The following is a 19,549-nucleotide window of genomic DNA, read 5'->3' on the forward strand; positions in this document are numbered from 1 at the left end:
CATCATGGGGGGCTGTTTGGGATGTCAAGAAGGAGAGAAAACCCACAATGACACAGAGACCTCCCCCAACAACACTCAAGGTCATTCTCAGGTTGTCACCATCCCCCACACCCACTCCCAGCCTCAGACTCACCGCACTCGCCCTCCGCAGCCCCGGAGGGACGGTTGGACGCCCTGGCCTTCAGCACACGGCATGGCCCTCTGTCCCCATTTTGGGTCCTGTGCACAGCGGGACACACGTGCATGAAGTCATAATTAAACACACACACACACACACACACACACGACACTCCCTCACGGTGCCTGTGTCTGTGTCTGCATGACGCTGCACACACAACCACACAGAGACTCACATAGACACACAGGCCTGTCTAGAGACAGACGTCACACACACAGGCGTGCACAGACACACATGGGCAGACGCACTCACGGACACAAACACCGCACTTGCCGGGGGTAGACAACCACATCTCACCCTCCTGCCCTTCCCTGTCCCCACCGCGTTTCTGCAAGGCCAAGAGCCCAGCTCTGGGCAGAGCTGGTGCAGGAGGAGCAGGGAGTTGGCGTGCTGTGTGTCATTGTGATGGTGCGTATGTGACTCTGTGTGTGCCTCTATTGGCATACCGGGGGGGTTCCACTTGTGGGTGTGTGTGTGCTTGTAAGAGTGTGTGGTTTTGTGTGGAGTGTGTGTGTGATTGTGGACAAGTGCCCACGTGTTTGTGGTTGTGTCTGCACTTGTGTGGGGGCAGCTATGTCCGTGTGTTGTGCTTGTAAAGAAGCGTCCTGTGGGGAGTTGGGAGGGTGTGTTTGTGGCTGTGTGTGTGCCATGTGGGTCTGTGTGTGTGTGTGTGTCTCTGCTCGCCCCTCTTTGAGGAGGTATTTGAGGTCAGGTGTGGGGAAGGCTGTGATGATATATGGGTCTGTTTTTGTGTGAGTCTGTGCGTGTATTTGTATCTTTGAGTATGTATGTAGCTGGGTGTTGTGTGGAGTCTGTGTCTGCAGCTGTTTGAGTCCGCACGATGTGTGTCTGTGTGTCTCTGTAGGTTGTAGTGTGTGGTGTGTGTGTCTGTCTGTACCAGCCTCAACGGCCTATCTGACCTTTAACTCACATGACTTTAACATCCCTTCCTACAGCCTCAGTTTCTCATCTGTAAAATGGGACCACATGGGACCCCTGCAGGGTTCCTGGGGAGCTGGCATTGTGAGCCCCTTGCTGAGCAGGTGCGGGGCTCGGGGAAGGCTGACTGCACACTGCACTGCTGTCTAATCATTTCCTGCAAAATTATGTCCTTTATTCTCTGGGTGTGGTGGCTGTGGGGTTCCCGTGGGGGGCTGGGGGTTCCTGTCTCCCCTGCCTGAGTTGCTCTGTGAATTGCATTCAGCTTAAGTTTTCCTTTAATTACTGAAGCCATTAGTGATCATACGAAGAGGATACAACTGTATCCAGAGGAAAAAACATCCAATCCTTCTGATCACCCCCATTCCTGGGTGGAACCCCGCTCCAGAATGTTACCATCTATAGTTGGAGCATTTGCAGGAGTGAGAAATACACATTCTTATAGAGGATACATGTGCATATGTGTATATTTCCATAAAGGATGTACTTGTGGAAATACTCGTGTATTTCCATAAAGGAGATATATGTGTATGTGTGTGTGTGTGTGTGTATATATATATAATATATATATATATATTTTTTTTTGAGATGGAGTTTTGCTCTGTTGCCCAGGCTGGAGTGCAATGGCATGATCCCGGCTCACTGCAACCTCCACCTCCCGGGTTCAAGCGAACCTCCAGCCTCAGCCTCCCGAGTAGCTGACACTACAGGCACCCTCCCCCATGCCCGGCTAATTTTTGTATTTTTAGTAGAGATGGGGTTTTGCCACATTGGCCAGGCTGGTTTTGAACGCCTGACCTCAAGTGATCTGCCTGCCTCGGCCTCCCAAAGTGTTGAGATTATAGGCGTGAGCCACTACACCCAGCCAAAGGAGATGTGTGTGTGTGTGTGTGTGTAAAGGATACTGTATATATGTTTATAAATACATGTGTACTCTTTAAAACCCTAAATGAGATCTTGAATTTCCTTGCTGGGTCTACAGCAGTGGGGTCTCAGCCAGGGGTGATTCTGTTCCCATGGGATACTTAGCCATGTCTAAGGACATTTGTGTTTGTCACGACCGGGGGGTGCCCCTGGCATGGAGTGGGTGGAGGCCATGGACTCTGCTCAGTGCCCTGCAGTGCCCAGGATGGCCCCAACCCAGAGAGTGATCCAGCCCCAGTGTCCACAGTGCCAAGGGGGAGAGCTCTCCAGCTTCCTGTCCCCTCACTTGTCTCTTGGGGACATCACCAGTTGGGAGCCGCTGGTTTTACTCAGCTGCATAGTGTCCCGGCCTGTGCCGGGATTCCCACACAGATGGACAGCATGGCTGCCTCCAAATTGTGGGCATTAGTTTTATAGGTGGCAGTCAACTCTTTTGTGCTCCTGTATCTGGGACAGTTACAGAGATGCCGAAGAGTGAAATAACTGTAGAGAGAGTGCTTTGAAAAAAAAAAAAAAAATGAGCCAGATTGTGCTGGAAAGCGTCAGGAGCTAAATCATGCACCCATCTCCCAGGCCCTCCACACGCAGGTCCAAATCCACCGATTGCCTTTTTAAAGAAACTACGATGTACAGTTCCCTGCTGTAAGCCCGGGCAGGTATTTGCTGACTTGCCTGCAACCTGGAGGGTTATGAGCTGGCGTCGCCCCATTTCACGGAGGGAGAGCCGAGGTGCAGAGAGATAAAGCTGCTGGCTGGAGGAGACATAGACCCAAGTAGCGAGCCTGCGCTGCAGTTTAGGGAACCAACTGTGTGTGCTGCGGGGGGCCCTTCCCACCCAAACTGGGATATAGGCTGCTGTTTGTACACTTGCAGAAGCTTCTCCCTGCAGCTACCACCACCAATAATATTAACACAGCCTTCCCACATGCTATGCAAAGACTCCAACCTTCCCCACCTTCCAAGATGCGTCCTGTTACCATAGCTGTTTTACAGATGAGGAAACCGAAGTTCCAAGAGGGGCAGTCTCTGCTCTCTAAACTTCACCTTCCAAAGGATTCTAAGTTGCTGAATGAAGGTTGCAGGCAGGGTGGTCTGTACAGGGGAGGGAGGGTGGAAGGCACAGGGTCTGGAAGTCTAGGAGGATTGTCTGAAGTCAACTGCAACTTTTAAATGTCTGTGAATTTTAGAATTCACCCTATACGTGTCCCTAGCGTGTTTTAATAAAATATTGCTTCACGTTATATTAGTATGTGGATTTCCAGACACACTTCTCACCGTTTAATTCAAATGCTCCCCACAGCTGCACAGTGGGTTTAAAACACACACACACACACACACACACACACACACACACACACACACACACATTTATGGAGCGTTCGCGATGTACTAAGCATTGTTTGAATAATGTCACTGTCATGCAGAGAGGAGCCTGTGGGTGGCCTAGGGAACCTACGCTCCAGGAATTCTGCTCCCTCCTAGTTTACCTGTCAGGCCCTGGGCAAGTGGCTTCCGTTCTCTGGGCCTCAGTTTCCTCTCCTGTAACGCCCGAGGATAATGGGTGCTGGTATCTCCTGTGCCCCTGGGCCTGGGGCCCCTGCCCCAGCTTGGTGAGAGGGTTATCATTTGTCCTTGGGAAGCTCAGAGAGATAAGGTGAAATGGCCAAGCTTTCTAAGAATGTGTCTTTAGTGGACATTTGACCGAAGGTCAAGGCTCTGCTAAGGTCATTGTCCTTATCCCCAGCAATCCCACAGGATGGGCACCTTTAAGCCACTTTATAGGGGAGAACCCTTGGGGTGGGAATGAGAGACACAGCAGCCTCTGAGCAAGCCTGGGAGGATCCAGGGAGTGAACCGGGGGAGGGTTGGGGCCCTGTCATCAGATGCCCTGGGGGCTCAGACAGAGGCAGGCCAGGTCTCTGCCCTGTTATTCTAGAAGGAGAACAGAATGTGGGCTCCGGGGCCAGATGGCCTGGCTCGAAGCCACACTTGCCATACCTCAGTCTTGAGATCTGTGAAAAGGGCACACCCCTGAGGCAGGTGGAAATTATTGGATACCCAGGGGGAGGCTGCAAGGGTTTATCTGGCCAGCTGGAGATCCCGCCTGGACGCCGTCCTCCTGGGGTGCTGGAGAGACACTCAGGCGAGGCCACCCTGCCCCTGCCCCTTGGGTGCTGGGTGAAGAGAGCAAATTCTGGAGCCTCCCGTGTTAGCCTGGGCCCTTCTGGCCAAGGAAGGGACGGCTGCACACAAGCTCCTCTAGCTGGGGACCCGCAGCCCCTGCCTGGCTCTGGGGGGAGAAGGGAGCCAGGGTGCTGTGGGACCAGCTCACCGTGCACCCAGGGTCGTACATCTTTAAGGGGAAAGAGGCGCGCTGGCCGGCCTCTGCGCACGTCACTTCTTCATTCCTTCCCTCCCCCCTGGCTCGTTCCTCCAACTTCCCGGCCAGCTCGGGGGTGATGGGGGGGTGGGGAGGGGGGGCCTTAAAAATCCACCTCTGGCCCTTCAGTGTCCAGAAACAACCCAGTCCCTCCCTCCGCTTGATCCGAGTGGGGGTTGCCCTGCAGTCCTGGGGTCCCGGTTTAGTGCCCTGGGGCATTGTGTAAATACGGGAGGGGGGGTCCTGAGACGTCGGGGGAGGCTCTCCTTTCTCGCTCGCGCCCTTTTTTCCCTCGTTTCTTTGAAAGTTGGGTGTTGAGAAGTGGAAGGTTCGGGGTGGGAGGGGAGAGAAATGGGGGGTGGGCGGGTGTCAGAGGGTAGAGAGAGATAGACAGAGACGGGGGAGAGAGGAAGAGAGAGACAGAGAGAGAGAGACGGAGGGAGAGAGGGACAGAGAGCGAGGCGGGCAGCAGCGCGAGAGAGGGAGAGCGGGAGGGAGGAGGAGGGAGACCGAGGGAGGAGGCGGCGAGGAGAGCGCGCCGGCCGCGGGGCGGGCGGGGGGGGGGGGGGCGGGGGGGTGGTTTGGAAAAATGACTCAGTAAGTTCAGCGCGCCCGCTCCGGCCGGCCCTGCGCCTCCCGCCGCGCCCGGGATGTATTCGTCCCCGCTCTGCCTCACCCAGGTACGGTCCTCGCCCGGCCCCCGCCGGCGCCCCCGCGCCCCGTGCCCCGCGCCCCCCGCATCCCTGCCCCGGAGTTTTGAAGCCGGAGGAGGCGGGACGAAAAAGGCGCGCGTCCCTCCCGCCATCCCTGCCCGGGATGCCCCCCGTGCCGAGGGCTGGGGTCCGGTGGGGGGATGGGTCAGGCTGGGTACCCCTCCACACCCTTACCTACCGCGGACCCCCTACGCGGGACTCCCGCCCAGCCCCCCCCACCCCCGACTCTCGGGACCTCTCCCGGATGTGGGGCTTGATCTGCAGATTTGCGCCCCCCCCCCACTCCGACGCACTCCGCACCCCCGCCCCAACACTCGGAAAGGTCGGGGTGGGGGCTGGCCCCCCTCCAGCAAGGGCTCTGCGGGAAGCCCCCCGCCTGCCTCTGAGAGGAATCTAGGGGGTCGTGATTGGACCCTGGGTCTCCCCAGCTGGAGAGAAGGGGACCTCTCATGTGTTTCCCTCTTGTCCCCCCACCAAGGTTGTGCGGGCCGCCCTGGCCCTCGGCCGCCTTTCCCCCGTTATTGGCCCACGTGTGCATGGAGGGGGAGGGGGCAGGAGAAGTTGGAGGCCCGGGAGGGGGAAGGGTGCTCTGGCGGCCCGGCTCGGTGCCCCCCCTTTGCAACCCCCCCAGCACCGTCCCGGTATTTTCGCTGCATCGATTCTGGATTCTGGAGCTGCCGCTGGGAGGAGCGGGAGGCCCGGCGCTCCGGGTCTGGCCCGGGCACTGCGGCGCTGCGGACGCCCTCGCCAGCCCGGCACCTGCCCCTGCCCCCTCCCCCTCCCCCTCCCGTAGCCTCTCACCCCCCTCCCCCTCCCGTAGCCTCTCACCCCTGGCCGCACTCCCAGACTGCCCCGGGGCCGAGCCTTGTGCAATGGCCGAGGGGGTGTGTGGGGAGGGGGCGGCTCCCCCCCGGGGACTCCTTCCAGCCCCAGGCTCCCCGGGGACCCCGAGGTCTGCAAGTTCCATTTTCTAGACCGCTGCTTTCCTCCTTACGCTGTGTGTCTTTAGGCTGGAGAGGTTCTGGCCTCAGTTTCCCCTGAAGTGACGTGCGGCTAAGGCCGGTTTTGGAGAGGGGGCAGTATGGCGGGCAAACTGTAAAGTCCCGGCACGTGGGGGGTGCGATTCCAGCGAGGGCCAGGCCCGTCTTAAGGAGCACTGTGTGGGGAGTATGTGCGTCCCCGGCTTCCGCCCCAGGGCATGGTGCAGCGAGGGACCCCCCACGCCAGGCATGGTCCTTGGTACGGTCTTTCTCACCGGCCCCCTGCAGCCGACAGGGAATGTGGGAGCTGGTGCTGAGGGGGTCTGAGGTCTGTCCTACCTGTGATCCCCTGAGTGACCTTGGGTAAGTCCTCGTCCCAGCCTGAGTTTCCCTTTCTGAGCAGCTTTGGGGAGGGGTTCCGAAGAAGGCATCTCTTTGAAGCTCTCCAAGAACAACTAGGGTTCGAGTGGGCACGCTGTGTGACCTTGGGCAGGCTTTGAAGTCTCTGGGCTTATGGGGTGACTGAGGTGTCCCCGCTCTGTCCTCGCCAGCCGGAAGGAGCCATTTGGGAGGGCTGAGCTGAAGGGAGGCTGTTCCAGGCTGGGGAGGTTGGAAGGCTGCCTGTGCACCCTGGAATTCCCCCATCAGGGCTGGTTGGGAGACATCCTGGTTGCTGGGGTGGGTTAGGGGGTAGCGAGAACCACAGTCCAGGCTTTGCCTCAGAGAATTGCTAACTCAGCTGCAGTTTCTCCAGGAACAGGGCAAGGACCAGCCAGGCGGGCTGTCTGTGGAAACCGAAAAACAGAGAGGCTAAAAACTAAAAACTATCCAGGGGTGCTGCGTGCAAGAGACAGAGACGAGAAGACAGAGACAGGCAGCGAGACAGAAGCAGAGAGCTCCCAGGCCAGGGTGGGGACGGCGAGTGCCAAGTGCAGGGGGCTCCCTCCTCCCCTGCGATTCTCCTCTCTGCCCCGCCCTCCACCCCAGCCCTGGAGTGGAGCTGGGGACCCCCTTTCCAGTTTCTCTTCAGCCTGAATGTAATCCCCACTGCTCCCCCAAGGCCCAGCCTGGTCTGGGGTAGCCAGCGGGGCGGGCTGGGGGACTCAGAAGGACGCTAAGTGCCCCATGCAGGAGCCTCCCACCCAAGTCCTGGCTGCCTGACTCAGTTTCCCGAGTCACGTCCCCTCCGTTTCTCTCATCTTGGTCTCTTTTTGTGTGTGTTTATCTCTGTCTTTCTCTGTGTGTGTTTGTGTCTCTGTTTCTCCCCGCCTCTGTTTCACTCCCAGTCACTATTGGTCTCTTTCTGTCTCTCTTTCTCATCCTGTCTCTCTGATGTCTCAGTCTGTCTCACTGTCTCTGTCTCTTCATGTCTATCTGACCATCCCTTTCTCCTCTTTGTCTCTGCATGTCTCTCTGATGTGTCTCTGTCTCTCTGTCTCTCCCTCCCCTTGCGCTCTTTGTATGTCTCTCCGATGTGTCTCTGTCTGTTTCTCTGTCTCTTTCTCTCTGCCCCTTCCTCTCTGTCACTGTGTTTCTCTCCGATATGTCTGTCTGTCTCTTCATCTCTGTCTCACCTTCCCTTTCTCCTCTCTCTGTCTCTGCGTGTCTCCCCTTGCCCCCTCTCTCCCTGTCTCTCTCTGTCTCTGGGCCTCCCTCTCCCGCTTTTCCCAGCTAATTTTACAACCTGAGCCCAACCGAAAATAGCTCCCTTTTAGCTGATCCGACCCGGATCCTTCTCGGGAGCCGAGGCTGGCGGGGGGTGGGGGGCATCTCGGTGCCAGCCCGCTCTGTGCCACCCGGGCCCAGCCCGCCGAGGGGGGAGTGGGCGCTGGCGGCCCTGGGGCATTCTGGGAGCCCCGGACCAGGCTCGGCGGTGACTCAAGCGCTTTTTCACTTTTACTCTTAAGAGGAACTGTGTGGAGCCTGTGGCTCCCATAAATCCTGCCGGCGGGAAGGCCGGCCTCCCCGCGCCTGCTCTGGGCCTCCCTCCCTGCCTCCCTCCCGCCGGCGCCACCGCCACCGCCACGTTAGTTATTCCGGGTTTGGGGCCAAGTCCCTCTTGGCCGCAGCATGGCGCATTCCCTGGGCCACCTCCATCCCGCCACTCGGTCCCTGCCTCATTCATTCATTCTTTCCTTCATTCCTTCGTCCCATGCCCTCTTGGAGCAGAGTGTGCTTTGCTGCCATTTCTCCCGCAGGGTAACTGAGGCTGGGAGAGGCTGTCCTCCCACCCCAGACCCCCAACCTTTGTTGGATTTTCTAGATCTTCCTTAAGCATCTCCTGGGCCCTGGGGATAGGTGGGGGTGGGGGAGGCAGCAGAGCCCAGGCCCAGTGTAGGTTCTTAGAGGGAGCTTGGGCGGTGCCTACCAGGAGCAGGGGGCCTGCAGCCCCTCAGTGCTGGGAGAGGGGCTAAGAGTCAGAGGGCCAGGGCCTGCCTGAGGTGGCACAGTGGGGCTGGCAGAGCTGGGGTTCAGGCCATTTTCCATCTGGCGGCTTGGGCAGGTGGGCAGTCTCTCCCCGTGTGCCCCCCACCCGGGGCCTGGTGGCCTCTGATTCACTCTCTACGAGGCGCCACCACTCTCCTGGTGTATCTCCCTCTCTTGGTCTCTCTGTGCATCTCTCTCTGTTTCTCCCCCTCCCCTCTCTGCGGCGGAGGTGCCTCTGCGCGCCAGGGCCAAGCGCCCTGTAAATCACCAAAGCTGGGATTCTGGCAGAGTCAGCGTTCTCCTCTCTCTCTCTGTCTCTCTCTCTGTGTCTCCCTCCCTTTCTCCCACCATCTCGCTCTCTTCTCCTCTCTCCTTCTCTCTCTCTCTCCTCCTCTCTCCCCTCTTCTCTCTCCCTCTCTCCTTCTCTGTCTCCCTTTCCATCTTTCCCTCTTCCTTTCTCTCTCTATCTCTCCCGTCTCCCTTCTCTCCCTCTCTCCTTCTATCTTCTCTCTCTTTGTCTCTCTCTTTCTCCCTCCCTCCCTCCCTCCCTCTCTCTCTGTTCCTCTTCTTTCCATCTCTCTGTCTCTCTGAGCTGGCCTCCCTCTCTCTCACACCAAATGGATGGGAAACGCTGCCTGGGCCTCCTGCCTCTGCCACGGCCCGCCCCCCACTCTCCCGCCTGTGTCCACACCGACCTCACCTGGGTGCCGGTCTGCCCTGCAACACACGGTGTGCGGGCACCCATGTCCTGACCAGGACACATCCATGGCCACACACTGGGTGCACATGCGTGCACACTCCCTGACAACCACACGGACGAGGACACAGCTCTGCCTGCCTCGGATCTGCCCCGATGGGGATCACCAACACACAGACCTAGAGTACCCCTCAGATCTGCCTCAAAATCTTGCTCAGGAGGCTCCAAACCCAATATAGTACCTGGTAGAGAGAAGGTGCCAAATAACTGCTATAGAGTGCTACCAAATAAGTGCTGCTGTCCTTGTGATTATTGCTAAACTAATTCTCCTCTTTCCTGACTCTGGTGGGTGACCTGCCCCCACCCCGGACCATTTCTTGCCCTGAAATGAAGTCAGCAGAAACCCCCACTTCCTCAGGGCTGCTGCAGATTCAGGGAGGCAGCACAATTTTTTTTTTTTTTTTTTTTTTTTTTTTTTGAGGTAGAGTCTCGCTCTGTCACCCAGACTGGAGTGCAGCAGTGCGATCTTGGCTCACTGCAACCTCCGGGGAGGCAGGACATTTCTGAGGTCCACAGTGCAGGGCTTGGTACTCAGTAGGTGCCCAATAAATACCTGTTGCATGAATGAATGAATGAATGAATGAATGAATGAATGAATGAATGGCTTTTGGTTGAGAGGCGGGACTTTGGTCTTCCCGAGCCTCCATTTCTCCGCCAACATAAAATAAGAAACATAATGGCACTTTCCTCAGAGACATCGATGTACCTTAGTCCAACACCTGGTATACAGTAGGTGCCAAATAAGTGCTGCTGTGCTTGTGGTTGTTGCTAAACTAGTAATTGCACTGAACACCCCAGAGGCATTTTCCAATTTCCCTCCATTCCCTCTGTGTGTATTTGCGCAGCGTAAGCCCAGCTTTGGGCTGGGTGACAAGGACAGTGGTGACCTGGAAAGGCCCAGTCTCAGACACCTCTCCAACGTGGCATTTCTGTTAGTCTTTCTTTCTTTTTTCTTTCTCTATCTTTCTCCCTTCCTTCCTTCCTTCCTTCCTTCCTTCCTTCCTTCCTTCCTTCCTTCCCTTCTTCCCTCCGTCCTTCCTTCCTTCTCTCTCTCTCCCTCTCCCTCTCTCTCTCTCCCTCTCTCTCTCTCTCTGTCTCTCTCTCTCGGAGTCTTGCACTGTCGCCCAGGCTGGAGTGCAGTGGCGTGATCTCAGCTCACTGCAACCTCCACTTCCTGGGTTCACGTGATTCTCCTACCTCAGCCTCCCAAGTAGCTGGAATTACAGGCATGCGCCACCACGCCCAGCTAACTTTTGTACTTTTAGTAGAGACGGGGTTTCACCATGTTGGCCAGGCTGGTCTCAAACTCCTGACCTCAGGTGCTCCACCTGCCTCGGCCTTCCAAAGTGCTGGGATTACAGGCATGAGCCACCGTGCCCGGCCTCTGTTAGTCTTTTCTCCCTGCCCAGCCCTGTCCAGGGTCTCCCTGAGTTTGACCAGCCCTGTGTGGGTACCAGCCTTCCTTACACATGGGGGTGCATGGATGAGGGGGGTCCCAGAGGCAGAAGATGGCAGCGTTGCTTCAGTGGTCTGGATGCCGGAGATGCTAACAGATCAAAGCTGTGCCCTTGTGGGACCGACAGTCTAGGCTGGGTCGGGGGCAGGCAGGAAACGAGGTGACCAGGACTCCTTGAGGATGTGGCCTGCGACCGACCTTGGGGATCAAACAAGGGGAAGGGAACCATGTGGGACTCGGAGAGTGTGCACGGTGCAGATCAGGTGTCGCTGGACGCTCTGGCCCAAGACTGTTTGCTCAAGGGGCCCAGGGGTGGGGGTGGGGTGCCAGGAGGCCCAAGGACTGGTCCCAGCTCAGTTCCTTCCCGACTGTGTGACTTGGGTGGAAGATTTCATGCCTCAGTCTCCTCCTCGAGGTAGTGGGCGCAATGATAGTCCTCACTTTCACAGTAGGCTTTTTTTTTTTTTGAAACGGAGTCTCGCTCTGTCGCCCAGGCTGGAGTGCAGTAGCACAATCTGGGCTCACTGCAACCTTCGCCTCCCGGGTTCAAGCGATTCTCCTGCCTCAGCTTCCCAAGTAGCTGGGATTACAGGCGTGTGCCACTACACCCAGCTAATTTTGGTGTTTTTAGTAGAGATGGCGTTTCACCATGTCGGCCAGGCTGGTCTTGAACTCCTGACCTCAGGTGATCCGCCCGCCTTGGCCTCCCGAAGTGCTGGGATTACAGGTATGAGCCACCGTGCCCGGCCCCCATTTTGCAGTAGACATGATAGCTCAGCAAACGCTCAGCCTCTAAGAGGCACAGCCTCGCTCCCTGCCTCTCTCCTCCACCTCCTGGCCCCTCTGGCTCAGCCCTCATTGTCCTCCCAGAACATCAAGGCACAGAGGGAAGTAGGGGACCCAGGGTTCGTTTTGCTGACTCACTACCTTGGCAGAGAGTTCGAACCCTGTGGACTCCGTTTACCCAAATTCCTCACTGTGGCCCACAAGGCCCTGCCCAGCCTGTCCTTGTCCCCTCCTCAACCCTCCCCTCTTCTCTCTTTCCCCCTTGCTCATTCTGCTCCAGCCACATGAGCCTCCTCGCTGTTCCTCTAACACGCCAGGCGTGGTCCTGCCCCAGGGCCTTTACACGACCCATTTCTCCATCAGAAAAGCTCCTGGCCTGGAGTGCCATCTCTCAAGACTTTGTTCAGGTGTCTCCTCCTGCAAGAGACCTTCCTGGACCACCCCAAGCTAAAAAACACCCCTCACCCCAGAGATTCTCTGGTCCCTCAAACTCTTAAATTTCTTCAGAGCACTTTGCCCAACTTGACATTTTATTACATATTTTGCTGATTTTAACCATCCGTCCCTACTCCAGATCTGGATCCAGGTGAGGGCCGAGCCCAGGTCCCTGCCAAGTCCTTGGCACCGTGCCTGGGACTGGCATGCAGCAGGCACTCACTAAATGTTTGTTGAGCAACAGAATGAATCTTCCCTCTCTGGGAACCATTCACATGTCCACAGGCTGTGATTCTCTGAGCCAGGGGAAGGAGCGGCCCAAGGGTACAGCCTGACACTGGTGCCGGATGGGCCTGGGATTGTCCGTGTGACCAGGGACAAGTCACCTGCCCCAGAGAAGAAGGCATTAGGACTAGGGCTTTGAAGGATGCATAGGAATTTGGGATAAGTGCTAAGGAGGTAATGAGCTAGATTCTCATGAAGGATTGTTGAGTCACTTTTACCTGGAAACTTTTGGTTTGGAAATTGGAGTTTCATGTCCTGGTTTGCTGGCCTGGACTTTCAGGGTGGGAGGAGCACAGGGAGGTGAGTGAGGGGCATCACCCAGTGCATGGCATGGTCGTTCAGCAAGGTCTTGGGTCCAGATGTCTCTCTCCCAGCTGCTGCTGCTCTCTTTGGTCAGGAAGTCCCAGTGGGCTAAGCTGGGGTTTCCAGGAAAGACCTGGCCTTGTTCCCCTTCTCCCCACCATCTTGCAAGGAACAAGGTCACCAGGCACGCTCCCCTGTCTCCAGCAGGCTGCAATATTCCTTTCTGCCCATTGTACAGAGTGAGAGACTGAGGCTTATCTCAGGTGATCTGTTCCCCAGCCATTCAGATGGTGAAAATAGACATTACTGTCACCCAGCCACCTTCTCCGACAGTGGGTGCCTCAACTCTAGGCCTCAGGATTGGGGATGGGGAGGTGATAGAACTGGATGGTCCTGGCTGGATCTGGGAAACTCTGGGTTGAGGACTAAAGGCTGCTTGAAGGAGGGGACACTGGAGATAGGGCGTTGAGGGATGTGTAGGAGTTTGGGAGGATTTTCAGTATCTAGCTTGTCTTGGTTATCTCTTTTGCCAGTTGGGCCTCTGAGGGCAGTAGGAGGTCCCTGGGGAAGAGGCCCTGGTTATTGCAGGTCATGTGGGACAAACAGTGACAACCGGCCAACCGGGCCCTGCCTCTCACCTGGTCTGATCCCCTGGGGAGGACAAGGGAGGATGGGGCAGCAGGTCCATGACCCAGTTACAAGCTGTTTGTGTTCCTGCCTCTGTAACTAGCCGGGGTCACCACTGACGTGGGCCGCCACCCCTGCCCGCCTCCCTGGCACCTGTCCCCGGAAAGGGCACAGAGAAGGGGAGGAACATAGAGAAGGGAGGGGCAGTTAGGGAGGAGGAAAGGAACTCAGATCTAGGAGGGGCCAGATGAGAAAAGGAATTCAGAGGAGAGGGGCTAAGAAGTGGGGAGGGGGAATTCAGAGAGAGAGGGGGGTTGGGGAGAGAAGGAGTTGGGGGGACAGTGATCCCTGCCCCCATCACGGATGCCTCCCCTGTCCCTTCCAGCAGCCTCTTATCACAGCCCCAGTAAGCGCCAGAGCTTGGGTGGCAGCCACGGCCCCAGCCGGACACCATTGTCCGGGCCTCCTGCCCGCCTGGCATCCCCTCCACGGGCGCCTCTATGGATCCTCTCTGCCGCGTCCCACTATCCCCCCCACCCAGCCGCCCCCACTGCCCGGCTTCCCTGGCCAGACTATCTGGGCTCTGGTCCCAGCTCTGCTGACCGGCTGTGTGACCCTGGACAAACCGCTCCCCATCTCTGGGTCTCATCCAGTCAGGGGCAGGGACGAGATTGGACAGGGCCTGGGCCAGGCCCCCTCCACCTCCCCTTTGCCTTAGCAGGTTGGCTGGGGAAGCGGGGGCAGCGGAAAAGGGCCCTGAGGTCCGGTCCCCGCCGCAGCTGTTACGGTGACTCACGCTTTGGGGGACATTGGGGTGGGGGAGCTTCACTGGTACAAGCTGACTCTGGTCTCACTGGCTGGGAGGCTATTTTCAGAGCCTCAGTAATAGGTGAAATCTGATGTCCCGCCCCTCCCCGCGAAGCACCCCATGGCCGGAGGCGGCCCAAGGGGACGCGGAACACAGAGCAGGGAGGGTGATCTGGCAGCGGCTGCTCTGCCCATCCCGGCCTGGAAATGGGACAGAGTCCAGCCACATCCGCTGGCACACACAGTGGGAGTCCAGGGTCAACGTCTCCCTACCTTCCTGAGACCCCAATCTTACAGAGAACAGGCTGTTCTGAGAAAGGGACCCGTGGCCTTCCAGGGGGTCAGGGCCCTGGTTCTTATCCTCACACTGGCCCTGAGACCCTGTGGGACCTCAGCCAGGTCTCCGCCCCTCTCTGAGCCTTAGTTTCCATGCCACAGAACGCGCAGCGGGGCCTCAGGCTGTTCCCTGCTTCCTGGAAGACTGTCTGCAATCAAAATGATCATCGCAGCAATCATGTCCATAGTAATGAAAACACCCCAGCGTCTTGGAGGGGCCGAGGCGGGAGGATCGCTTGAGCCCAGGAATTCGAGACCAGCCTGGGCAACAAAGCAAGACCCCGTCTCTACTAAAAGTACAAAAATTAGCTGGGCATGGTGGCGCACCTGGAATCCCAGCTACTCGGGAGGCTGAGACATGAGAATCGCCTGAACCCAGGAGGCGGAGGTTGCAGTGAGCTGAGATCATGCCACCGCCCTCCAGCCTAGGCAACAGTGTGAGGCACTGTCTCAGGAAAAAAAAAAAAAAAAAAAAAAAAAAAAGGAAAGAAAATATCTCCCAGTGCCTTGGGAGGCCGAGGTGGGAGGATCACTTGAGCCCAGGAGTTTGAGACCAGCCAGGGCAACATAGTGAGTGAGACTTCCATCTCTGCAAAAATAAAAATTAGCCAGACATGGTGGTTTGCACCTGTAGTCCCAGCTACTCAGGAAGCTGATATGGGAGAATCGCTTGAGTCCGGGAGTTCAGGGCCCAAGTGACCTGAGATCGTGCCACTGCACTCCAGTGAGACGCCTGTCTTTTTTTTTTTTTTTGAGATGGAGTCTCGCTCTTGTTGCCCAGGCTGGAGTGCAGTGGCGCGACCTCGGCTCACTGCAACCTCCGCCTCCCGGGTTCAAGTGATTCTCCTGCCTTAGCCTCCCGAGTAGCTGGGATTACAGGCACCTGCCACCATACCTGGCTAATTTTTTGTGTTTTTAGTAGAGATAGGTTTTCGCCATGTTGGCCAGGCTGATCTCAAACTCCTGACCTCAGATGATCCACCCACCTCGGCCTCCCAAACTGCTGGGATTACAGGCATGAGCCACGACACCAGGCTGAGACACCCATCTCTTTAAAAAAAAAAAAAAAGTAATAAAAATCACAATAGCCCCAGCACTTTGGGAGGCCGAGGCGGGCAGATCACGAGGTCAGGAGATTGAGACCATCCTGGCTAACACAGTGAACCCCCGTCTCTACTAAAAAAAAAAAAAAAAAATACAAAAAATCAGTCGGGCATGGTGGCGGGTGCCTGTAGTCCCAGCTATTCGGGAGGCTGAGGCAGGAGAATGGCTTGAACCTAGGAGCTGCAGTTTGCAGTGAGCTGAGATCGCATCACTGCACTCCAGCCTGGGTGATAGAGCGAGACTCTGTTTCAAAAAAAAAAAAAAAAAATCCCAATAGCAGTGTAAGTTGTAATGATAACAATCATCGCATCATTAATAACAATGTAGCCCTTTGAGAGCTGGGGGGAGGAGGACAGCTTTCTGTGCTAGGAAGGGATCACTCCTGTCCAAAATGCTTAGCCCAGCCCGGTCAAGGCAGGGAGATGGAAAGGCAGTTTTGCTTCTCTTTCTCTTCTTCTTCCTTGAATTTATTCCACCTTGAGGCTGAGAAACCAGGTCCCAGATTTTTTAAATTTGTTTTATTTTATTTTTTATTTTTTGAGAGACAGGGTCTTACTCTATCCCCCAGGCTGGAGTGCAGTGGCACAATCACAGCTCACTGCAGGCTCGACCTCTGAGGCTCAAGTGATCCTCCCACCTCAGCCTCCTAAGTAGCTAGGACTACAGGTGTGCACCACAGCAATTATGCCCAGCTAATTATTTTTGTAATTTTTAGTAGAGACGGGGTTTTGACATGTTGGCCAGGCTGGTCTCAAACTCTTGGGCTCAAGTGATCCGTCTACCTCGGCCTCCCAAGTAGCTGGGACTACAGGCACGCACCACAAAAATTATGCCCAGCTAATTTTTGTAATTTTTGTAAAGATAGGGTTTTGACTGCCGGGCACAGTGGCTCACGCCTGTAATCCCAACACTTTGGGAGGCAGAGGCAGGTGGATCACCTGAGGTCAGCAATTCAAGACCAGCCTGGCGAACATGGCGAAACCCCGTCTCTACTAAAAATACAAAAATTAGCTGGGCATGATACTGTGTGCCTGTAATAGTGTGTGCCTGTAATCCCAGCTACTCGGGAGGCTGAGGCAGGAGAATCTCTTGAACCTGGGAGGCGGAAGTTGCAGTGAGCCGAGATTGTGCCACTGCACTCCAGCCTGGGTGACAAGAGTGAAACTGTTTCAAAAAAAAAAAAAAAAGAGATGGGGTTTCGCCATGTTGCCCAGGCTGGGATTGAGCTCCTGGGCTCAAGTGATCCACCCACCTCAGCCTCCCAAAGTTCTGGGATTACAGGCGTTAGCCATAGTCCCCAGCCGAGATCCCAAATGCTATGCTGGCTCGGTTTCCCTTGCTGGAAAATGGGAAGAATGGGAGGGGCCTCCCCACACCCAGACAGGGAGCTGGGGGCCTCCCACTGCTCCACATTTTTCTCCAAGGGGCTGCTGTTATTTTCGTGGGGAATCAGATGAGTGCAGGTTCCAGTCCACCTCTGCCCGCCATGGCCGGGTTCCCCCTCAAGGCCTCAGTTTCCTCATCTGTAGCATGGGTGTTGTGACTGCCCTCAGACACCAATTCGTCATGATTTGGGAATAGGTTGAAGTCCCAGCTCTGGCCCAGTCTTAGCGCCTTCCCAGCCCTCGGATTTTCCATCTCCAGGATGGGTCTGCAGGGAACGGGGTGGCCCCTCTCCCCAGCTCTGAACCTTCACGGCTGAGCGTCTGCTTCTCTGGTCTCAGTTTCTGTATCAGCACAGTGGGTTCATGGAAAGGGGAAAGGAGGGAGAAGACTCCACCCAGGATCTCTCCTCCCTCTGATTAATCCTGGTGCGCTTGGATCTCTTATCTTTTGATACAGAAATCCCCCCACCCTTCCATCAGTCCCCAACCTCCAGGCGGGCCTAGTGTCTGCCTGTGGACTTCAGCCAGGCCTGTCTGTACATCTGCTCTGTAGGAACAAGCTTTTGTAGTCATTTTTTGTTTTTTTGTTTTTTGTTTTCCCAAGACGGAGTCTCGCCCTGTCACCCAGGCTGGAGTACAGTGGAGTGATCTTGGCTCACTGCAACCTCCGCCTCCCGGGTTCAAGCAATTCTCCTGCCTCAGCCTCCCAAGTAGCTGGGATTACAGTCATGCGCCACCACGCCCGGCTAATTTTTGTATTTTTAGTAGACACAGAGTTTCATCATGTTGGCCAGGCTGGTCTTGAACTCCTGACTTCATGATCTGCCTGCCTCGGTCCCCCAAAGTGCTAGGATTACAGGCATGAACCACCGCGCCCAGTCGGGTTTTTTTTTTTTGAGACGGAGTCTCACTCCGTCGCTCAGGCTGGAATGTAGTGGCGAGCTCTCGGCTCACTGCAACCTCTGCCTCCTGGGTTCTCCTGCCTCAGCCTCCTGAGTAGCTGGGACTACAGGCATGTGCCACCATGCCCAGCTAATTTTTGTATTTTTAATAGAGATGGGGTTTCACTATGTTGGCCAGGCTGGTCTCAAACTCCTGACCTCAAGTGATCCGCCTGCCTCAGCCTCCCAAAGTGCTGGGATTACAGGTGTGAGCCACTGCGCCCAGCCTCATTTTTTTTCTTTCCTTTTTTTTTTTGAGTCAGGGGTCTCACTTTGTCACCCAGGCTGGAGATCAGTGGTGCAACCTTGGCTCACTGCAGCCTTGACTTCCTGGGCTCAATTGATCTTCCCACCTCAGCCTCCCAAGTAGCTGGAACTACAGGCATGCATCACCACGCCTAAATAAGTTTTGATTTTGTAGAAATGGGGCCTCGCTATGTCATCCAGGCTGGTCTTGAACTCCTGGGCTCAAGCAGTCCACCCACTATGGCCTCCCAAAGTGCTGGGATCACAGGTGTGAGCCACCATGCTTGGCCGCCCACCCTAGTTGTTTGTTTTTTTGTTTTTTTGTTTTTTTTTTTTGAGATGGAGTCTTGCTCTGTCGCCCAGGCTGGAGTGCAGTGGCGCAATCTCGGCTCACTGCAAGCTCCATCTCCCAAGTTCACGCCAATCTCCTGCCTCAGCCTCCTGAGTAGCTGGGACTATAGGCGCCCGCCACCACGCCTGGCTAATTTTTTTGTATTTTTTTAGTAGAGACGGGGTTTCACCGTGTTAGCCAGGATGGCCTCAATCACCTGACCTCGTGATCTGCCCGCCTCAGCCTCCCAAAGTGCTTGGATTACAGGCGTGAGCCACCGCACCCGGCCTTGATCTTTTTTTTTTTTTTTTTTTTTTTTTTTTTGAGACAGTGTTTCACTCTTGGCACCCAGGCTCCCAGGCTAGAGTACAGTGGCACAATCTCAGCTCACTACAACCTCTGCCTCCCAGGTTCAAGCGATTCTCCTGTCTCAGCCTCCTGAGTAGCTGGGATTACAGGTGTGCTCCACTATGCCTGGCTACATTCTTTTGTATTTTTAGTAGGGACGGGGTTTTGCCATGTTGGCTGGGCTGGTCTTGAGCTACTAACCTCAGGTGATCCACCTGCCTCGGCCTCCCAAAGTGCTGGGATTACAGGTGTGAGCCACCATGCCCAGCCTTTTTTTTTTTTTTTTTTTTTGACAGTCTTGCTCTGTCGCCCAGGCTGGAGTGCAGTGGCACCATCACAGCTCACTGCAGCATTAAACTCCTGGGCTCCAATGATCCTCCCACCTCAGCCTCCCAACTAGCTGGGACTATAGTTGCAAACCACCATGCCTGGCTAATTTTTGTTTTTTTGGCTTTGTTCATTTGTTTTGTAGCGATGGGGTTTTACCATATGGCTCAGACTGGTCTCAAACTTCTGGGCTCAAGCAGTCCTCCCTCCTCAGCCTCCCGAAGCGCTGGGATTACAAGCGTGAGCCATTACACCCAGCCCAACCCTAGTTGCAATAGGCAGAGAATGGGTCCCTGACATCTTTGTTCTCCCAACCTCAGTTTTACCCGTCTGTACAATGGGTTGTCCATGAGCCTCCACTTGGCCCCCTTAGCTTGCTCCATCTGCATGCTGGGGTTCAAGACAGGCCCTCCACGGCTGGGCACGGTGGCTCACATCTGTCATCCCAGCACTTGGGGAGGCCGAGAGCCGAGGCGGGCGGATCACGAGATCAGGAGATCAAGACCATCCTGGCCAACATGGTGAAACCCCATC

General features: G+C 56.0%; 1 protein-coding gene across 7 annotated transcripts in view; it reads left to right on the top strand.

Moving 5' to 3' along the window:
• Window positions 1-19,549, top strand: part of NFIC (nuclear factor I C) — a 105,780-nt gene that overhangs the window by 2,030 nt on the left and 84,201 nt on the right. For 3 of the 7 annotated variants that reach the window (XM_055248329.2, XM_055248327.2, XM_055248332.2), the window contains exon 1: window positions 4,991-5,101. The exons of 3 other annotated variants lie outside the window; for them this stretch is intronic. In XM_055248329.2, coding sequence (XP_055104304.1) covers window positions 5,072-5,101 — 30 coding nt within the window. In that variant the 5' untranslated portion in view covers window positions 4,991-5,071. Of the gene's footprint in view, window positions 1-4,989; window positions 5,102-19,549 lie in introns of those variants that run through there. One more of the 7 variants, XM_055248333.2, reaches the window with a different exon arrangement.

The sequence above is a fragment of the Symphalangus syndactylus genome, chromosome 17, assembly GCF_028878055.3.
Source record: "Symphalangus syndactylus isolate Jambi chromosome 17, NHGRI_mSymSyn1-v2.1_pri, whole genome shotgun sequence".
In the NCBI taxonomy this organism is placed as follows: domain Eukaryota; kingdom Metazoa; phylum Chordata; class Mammalia; order Primates; family Hylobatidae; genus Symphalangus; species Symphalangus syndactylus.